General features: G+C 47.3%; 2 protein-coding genes across 6 annotated transcripts in view; one reads left to right on the top strand and one right to left on the bottom strand.

The window, feature by feature from the left end:
• LOC147018229 (E3 ubiquitin-protein ligase RNF25-like) overlaps window positions 1-8,165 on the bottom strand; it is a 237,842-nt gene that overhangs the window by 40,641 nt on the left and 189,036 nt on the right. The gene's annotated exons all lie outside the window — the stretch shown is intronic.
• The window catches only part of LOC147018231 (uncharacterized), a 91,227-nt gene that overhangs the window by 58,816 nt on the left and 24,246 nt on the right, over window positions 1-8,165 (top strand). For all 5 annotated transcript variants that reach the window (XM_085897721.1, XM_085897726.1, XM_085897722.1 and 2 more), the window contains one exon: window positions 1,507-1,623. In XM_085897721.1, the coding sequence (XP_085753847.1) occupies window positions 1,507-1,623 (117 nt within the window). The remainder of the gene's footprint in view (window positions 1-1,506; window positions 1,624-8,165) is intronic.

Genomic DNA, 8,165 nt, shown 5'->3' with positions numbered 1-8,165 from the left:
ACAAAATCCGTGATTTTGTACACGCTGTTCAACGTGCGCCCTGCACGAGTCCAACACCGGTACCCACAGCGGGGCAAGAACGGTGGCGATGCTACGGTTGCGAGGTGTGACGTGAAGGTCGTGGCGGTTGTGGTGAAGCGGCGTTGTGGTTGGTGGTTGATGTTGTGGTTGTGGTGGTAATCATGGCGGTTGGTCCAAAATAAAGATAGTAAAAGAAAAACGGCTATCCTGAAGAGTCGCAGCTCGCATAAATGACATGTATTCCCACTAGACAACGGGTTTGGGCCTAACTACACATGCACTTACCGAGATACCTCACCTAAGGGACCTGAATGGTGGTTTGCGAATTTGGTAACCACAACAATATATTGGCCTGTCTGGCTGTTTGTCTGTTGTGTTATAACTTGAGAACGGATTAACGGATTTCAATAAATCAAACCATATTCAGGGAATTCCTGGGAAGGTTTCTGAGCAATTTTTTTTTTCTAATTTTTTTTTGGGGGTACATGGGTACACGAACTGCAAACGCCAACTTGCGACACTGGTTATCCCTGCACTTAGAATCCTTTTTCTTTTTGCCCTATTAATTTGCCATCACAGCAAAGATTGGTATTTCCATCAGCGATGGGGCGGGTCTTATATTCGTGTGTGTGTGTGTGTGTGTGTGTGTGTGTGTGTGTGTGTGTGTGTGTGTGTGTGTGTGTGTGTGTGTGTGTGTGTGTGTGTGTGTGTGTGTGTGTGTGTGTGTGTGTGTGTGTGTGTGTGTATATATTGATTGGGTTTGAAAGACATTTGAAGTGTTTTATCAGGTTGTGATACTATATTGAGGTCTTAAGACAGGGATGAGGCTGCCTGCCTATCTGAAGGATGAGGGATGTCACGGTAGAGTATTTTCCAGTGTCGTAGAAATCGTTGTTGGAGATCAGCAATAGGACTAGTCCCAGAACACTGTCTTGGGGCACTCCAGCCTTGACAGGGAGAGATGAGAGGATTCCGTTGAGAACCACGTGATTATATGTGAGATTAGAGCAAGTCATGATGCCTTGTGTGGAGTTGGCCTTGGATGCCTGAGGTCGATAGTTTGGAGAGCATGGTGGGGTGCCACTGTATCAAAAGCATGTGATATGTCTCAAGCCTCGAGGGAAGACGTAAACATGTACTTGAAGCCCTGGAGGGAAGAGTGTGATTGAATTTACTAAATTGGTACCTTTTGAAGGAGATTTTTGTCAATTCCTCTCCTTTTTTGCCATTTATTTATTTTGTAATATTTGAGTACTGCACTTATCTTGCTCATCCTTCTCCTCTTCAGTCTGTTTTCTTTCTTTCTCTCCTGGTTGCTGGAATGTGCACATGTACAATTTTCACTTTTATATGCCAGTATGTCTCCATTCAATTTTATATTTACTCCTTCCTCTTTGTGGCTGATACACATTGCATCCACTATGCCTTCTTGCATTGCTTTTGCTAAAAAAATTCATTTCATATTTCTGCTTTGTGCCCGTGCAGTTCCACCCACTGGCTTATTGCCAGCCCAACGATGATCACAAGTCTGGTTATGTAGCTGTCATCAAACTGGAGCATCTTGACAGAGACCTATTAGAATGCAATCGTGTACTCCAAAAGGTATTTTTGCTGTCCTTTTCCTTTTGTGTTTCTGTTATTTTTGTTGCTGTAACATGTCACTTTAACTTTTCTTTCCATCGTTTATATTTTTCATGTGTATGGCCCTAACCCACAACTGCAAGTGATAAAAGGCAGAAACTGCACGTCAGGAATTAATCCCAGAGAAGCCAGCTTTAGTCCAAATTTAGATGGTGTGCCACCCGATTGATTGTTGTGATGGTTCTCTCGTTTCGCGTGTCCAACTCAGGCAATTAGCCAAAGTGATTGCCCTAATTAATTAATTTCCTTCCAGCAGTTCTCAATTAAAAGAATCATCAATGGTTGGCGGGTGTCGACTAATTAGCCCGCGCTTGCGATGGAAAAAGCAGGGTTACGTGATCGGTCACGTACGTACATGAATGCATGATGTTATTCCATTTTCTCTGGAACTGCTTGGCGGATTGATACCATAGTTGTGACTACTCATGTAGAATGTTTTAATGATAATGACATTATTGGTCACGTCATTTGGCAGCCATATATCTATATTGTTGGGGGTCGGGTGAGAAGACCACTAGGTGGGGGAAGCTATCTCGGTTCCCACCAGACGCCCCGGAATTGTAGGCCGTTGCACACGGATAATTCCGTGACGCGGCGGGTCGCTTAACCGACCGTGGACGCCAATAACTCAACCGTGTGACATAGGGTCCTCCCGTCTATGGGTTAATCGGGTTACCTATTTAATTACCGGGGTACACGGCCTCGGTACGCCTTGTCCGTACCGGATCGCTCCACCGGACCGGATCACTTTACCGGATCGGATGCAGCTGAGCGACACTGTCAAGGACGTACCGGCTAAAAGGAACGGATCGTGGGGAATAAAGTCCCGGCTAAAGCCACTGTCACACCTTTATGTTTTAGCCAGCGTATGGCAATGTATCGAAATGTATGTAAAATGCTAGCGTACGCAGAACTATTGATGTTTTTAAAAAGTTTTTGGCGTATTCATAATGAGTTTGACGTATGCATAACGTATTAGTAAGGTACACAGAACATTTCGATAACATATAGATAACGTATACCAACGAATGCTTCGCGTGTTGTTGGCGTTCACAACCTATGCCCAACGATAGTCTAACGTATGCATAGCGCGGCAGCGTATCGCCGACGATCACGTGGTGTAGCCTATTAAAAGGCTGCCACTCGACGATTCAAATCATAACCGCACAAGACATCGAAGTGTCAAGGCCCTGTCACACCTTGACGTTTTAGCCAGCGTATGCTGACGTATGAAAAATTTGCCGAATACGCTGGCACACGTCGAATACGTTATGGGTAAGTTTTGTATACGTGAAGAGCATGCTGAAGCACGCTGGCAGAGGTCGTAGTACACCGAGCACGTCGACAAATTTTAAGCATGCTCAAAATTTTTCGACGTATGCCAGTGTATGATTCACACGTTCCGCATATGCTGGCCATAAGTTGTAGGCACATTATGCGATCGTTGACACACGTCGACACACGTTACTTGTAAGTTACTCATAAATCGAAACACGTCGAGGTAATGTTTAGCGTACCCGAAACTTATTTCTAACATTTGAGTAACGTGCTTTGAATCTATGAGTAACGTGCTTTGAACCTATGAGTAACGTATCTCCAACGCATATTGACGTATGTAGACATATTTGACGTCTTCCGGACGACCACAGAACTTACTGAACGTGTTTCTAGCTTACAGCTACCGTATTATGGTGTATTGGCAGCGTTTAGGGGAATTGGTATATAAAAATGGGGTTCACACAGGAGGAACCCGTCAGTGTTCCAGACTCCATGGTTTTTTATTTATTTATTTATTTTTATTCGGCATGACGGTGATGTTGACACTTCGATTTCTAGTGCATATGTTAGACTATCGTTGGGCATAGGTTGTGAACGCCAACAACATGCTAAGCATTCGTTGGTATAAGCTATCTATATGTTATCGAAACGTTCTGTGTACGTTACTAATACGTTATGCATACATCCAAGATCTGTGGTCGTCCGGAAGACATCAAATGCGTCTACATACGTCAATATGCGTTGGAGATACGTTAATCATAGGTTCAAAGCACATTACTCAAAGGTTCAAAGCACGTTACTCATAGGTTAGAAATAAGTTTCGGGTATGCTAAACATTACCTCGACGTGTTTTGACTTATGAGTAACTTACAAGTGACGTGTGTCAACGATAGCGTAACGTGCCTACAACACGTTACTCATAGGTTAGAAATAAGTTTCGGGTACGCTAAACATTACCTCGACGTGTTTCGACTTATGAGAAACTTACAAAGAAAAGACAAAAACGAGCAGGGAACATTTCTAATAACAATTTATTGGGCGAGGAAAGTAACGTGTATCGATGTGTGTCAACGATCGCGTAATGTGCCTACAACTTATGGCCAGCGTATGCGGAACGTGTGAGTCATACGCTGGCATACATCGAAAAATTTTGAGCATGTTAAAATTTGTCGACGAGCTCTGCGTACTACGATGTATGCCAGCATGCTTCAGCGTGCTTCAGCGTGCTCTTAACGTATACAAAACTTACCCATAATGTATTCGACGTGTGCCAGCGTTTTAGACAAATTTTTCATACGTCGGCATACGCTGGCTAAATCGTCAAGGTGTGACAGAGGCTTAAGCTGGGATTCGGACCATGCTGGATCAATGGAAGAAAAAACAAAAACGAGCAGGGAACATTTCTAATAATAACGATTTATTGGGCGAGGAAAGGTATGTGGTACGATAAAGATTTATTGGGGTGTGTTGTGCAGAGATTGAGGAGAGAGGTGTGGTGCAGCAAATAAACAGGCAACTTACAAAAGCGGACATAGAGTAGATTTAATGCGAAAATAAAAACAATAATAATGATAATGATCTTCTGCAGACTTACTTAAGCAGACAGGTGCCAGGACGCACACACACAGACACAGAAAACCCGATGAAGAGAGTTTTGAACCAGGAAGGGAAATGAGTTGAGGCTATGATCTTGGTGCCTTTGTGCTTGATAGCACGACGCGCCACCAATACGTTTCGGGGGGGGGGGGGATGCTCCATACTGCGGCACCCGACAGCTGGCGCATCGTCTCTGGCTTCAGCAGACCGTGTGGAGACCGTGTTCGGGAAGGAGGGGCTTGAGTGGAGAAGGGGCGGAGTCCAGGGTGCGTGGACGGAGTGGTAGGCGGGACCAGGTAGGCGGGTGGGGTTGATGTCGTGGGCGGAGATGAGGTAGAGTCCAGACAGCAGGAGGCGGGTCGTGCTGAGGGACGAGAGAGAGAGAGAGAGAGAGAGAGAGAGAGAGAGAGAGAGAGAGAGAGACAGAGACAGAGACAGAGACAGAGACAGAGACAGAGACAGAGACAGAGACAGAGACAGAGACAGAGACAGAGACAGAGACAGAGACAGAGACAGAGACAGAGACAGAGACAGAGAGACACACACTGACTGACTGACTGACTGACTGACTGTTCCGACCTTTATAGGACTTGCAGCATCCACCTTTATAGGACTTGGGGGGAGGGTCCACCCCAAAGGAAAACGTCATCACCTGAATCGGGCGCTCCGATTGGCCCCGACCCCTCACGTGGCCCGCTCCCTTTGGCCGGAAACCGCCTCACTTTGTTTCCGGAAAGGTCATCCCAGACAGCAAACATATTTTGCTCCGACCCCACGACATGACACGAATCGCCCACACCGAAATTGGCACGCGAATCGTCCCGCAAAAACCCCTGCCGTGCCCTGGCGACCGGCAGAGGGTCCCGCATGTCCGCTCGGGCATTCGACCAGCGCTGATCAACGTGCTCGCTCCGCGCCAATGTGGCCCACACTGTACATTCCCCGGCTCGATCGCAACTTCGCTGGCCGTAGAGACGAGAAGACATTCACCATCCGTGAAGAACCCGCTGCTGCCAGCAAGGGCCGAAGGTACATCGTTATGGATAAATCCATGCATGCTTCGTAAGCAGTGTACGTGTCTGCCTTGGAGCACATTCCATACAGTGCGCGCGGTTCGGCCATTACCCACGTCACCAGCGCTCGCATTCGCACAACTCTTCTAGCGTGTCCGCGGGGCGAACATCAATATGTGTCATATATTGAGGTTGAAAAGGAACGAGCCCTTTTAATGCAACCGGCAATCTTCCCCAGATCATCGGAAGCTCGAGTCGATAATCCTGGACTGCCAAGTGCACTGTATGACTCGCCGCACACGTTGGGTTTAGGGCTTGCTTGGGAACGAGGGCTCTGCACTGCAGTTTCCTCACAGCAGTGCTGCACATGCTGGCCTCAACGAGGGCCCACCTCACAGCGAAGGTGCATGTGGCTGATTTACCTTGGGAATAATCATACGAAAAGAAGAGTAGGGACGAAATGAAGAAGAAAATGATTTAAGCAAACCCAGCTATGAGATCATCGCAACACACTCCATTGTTATCCTGCTAGACAAAAGGAAGGGGACTATCTACATGTATAATAATGGAATAACTGTCTTGGGACACCTATCTGTTGTATGCATGCGGTTCCGAGAACTGCAACAATATATATATATATATATATATATATATATATATATATATATATATATATATATATATATATATATATATATATATATATATATATATATATATTGTTACGGCTGTGGAAATTTGCAATACACCAGAAAGGTCCTCAGGTTAGATATATCGATAAGTTCATGTGTAGTTAGTCCACACCTGTTGTTTAGAGGGAATATGTGTGATTCATCCGGGCTGCGACCCTTTGAGTTAGCCATTTTTCTTTCTGTATCGTTATTTTGGACCAATAATCCCCCAACAACCACACCACCTGTCAACACCAAACGTCGTGCTGTCCAGGGCCCGTTCGGTGATTCTTGTCGAACGCGTCAAGCCACGAGTGCACATGGATCCTTTCGGGAGAGGAGAAACGGATCAGGAAGGCTTCACGCCCCTTTTCTTCCATCCCATGACTGAGCATCGGGTGGCATGGCCCCGCCTCCGAACCTGCTATCAATGCGTTCCTTTTAGGAGAGGAATTCGGATCAGGAGAGGCTCACGCCCCTTTTCGCCTGACCAATGGCTGGACGTCGGGTGGCGTGGCCCCGCCTCCAAGCGCGTTTTGATCCGCGAATCTGCATACAAGCTCCTCCCCCGGGCTATAAAGACGCGAGAACAACGCAGCTCGCGTGTGTGAAGAAACGTGTCCAGAAATGTGTCTAGAAGGGGGTGCAGAAAAGGGTGCAGAAAGTGGCGCTCGTCAGAAGTCGTGGAATCTGAGTCGTGTGCTTGCGGGGATCGGACGGCGAAGGGGACGGAGCTCGGAGTGGAGGTCGAGGGACGAGTCGCGGAGTGGAGCAGGGATGCAGAACAGGACTCAGGGCAAGAGTTCGCCGGAGTCGGTACGGTCCCGAGACCCCGCTAGCGGGACGGAGCGTCTGCCATTCCCCTCTCCCGACCCCGAGCATCAACAATTCCCCCCCATCCGCGTTGAGATAGCGCCGGTAACCCCGTCCATTCCCCAACCCAACCGTGGTGCCGACCAACACGTGCCTGCACCACGCACGCCAAAGGAGCTCACCGACCATACCAGGGGCACGGAGTCAGGCACGTTACGCGGACATTGCTGCTAGCCCGCCATCGCGCCACGAGGGCGTGGTTAAGACCCCTTCGGTCTTGTGGACCTGGCCGATCACCCAGGTCTAACGTTCATTTGGTCAACGGACCTGTCAGCCTCCTTGCCTGTTAGGGTGGCTTGTATTTCCTTTGCTTTTGGTGTAAATGTGTGTGTGGCACCAGTCATTTATGTAAAACCGTATAAGTGCTTGTACATTGCGTTATTTGGTTTTAACTCTGCGTATTGTTATTGTTTTGACTGTTATGGTTGCTTTTGTTCCTATTTGCCTGCTTACGTGCATGTGAAATAAAAGTGCTTCCTTGTGTGAAATTGTTTCCCGTTTCGTTGCGTCCTTTCCTCTGGTTGAAATTTCCATCTTGCATCACATAAGGGATTGGTAGTGGGTTGAAACACCCGATAAGTAATCTGAACCGTCGAGGTCGACGATAACTCCGCTCGGTTATCCCTGCAGCACGGAACGAGCCGCTTAAGCGGTTCGTGTCCGCAGTCGACCTGCGGCGTGGTACAACTCTCGGTCGACAGCGTACAAAAACTCGACGTGATGAACCAAAGATTTCAAATTTTGATTCATCAGTCCATAAGACCTTATTCCAGTTTTCAGGAGTCCACTGGCGGTGCTTCATGGCCCAAACAAGCCTCTTTTTCTTATTTTGCCATCTTAGCAATGGATTTCTTACTGCCGCTCGACCTGTTACACCTGCAGCTTGAAGTCTTCTCTTCACAGTTGAAACTGAGACTTCCTTACTTCGATCAGTGTTAAGCTGTGGTTGAAGCTGCTGTCCTGTGAGCCACCTATCATGCAAGCAGTTGACTCTCAGAAAGTTGTCTTCTGATTGTGTTGTGGCTTTGGGTCTGCCAGACCTCTTCCTGTCAGATTCCTCGAGTTTCCAAGT

This window comes from Eptatretus burgeri, chromosome 10 (genome assembly GCF_056783735.1).
Source record: "Eptatretus burgeri isolate ZD-2024b chromosome 10, Ebu_testis_v1, whole genome shotgun sequence".
NCBI classification, from domain to species: domain Eukaryota; kingdom Metazoa; phylum Chordata; class Myxini; order Myxiniformes; family Myxinidae; genus Eptatretus; species Eptatretus burgeri.
The sequence above is the reverse complement of the archived record's forward strand: the minus strand, read 5'-3'. Positions and strand labels throughout refer to the sequence as shown.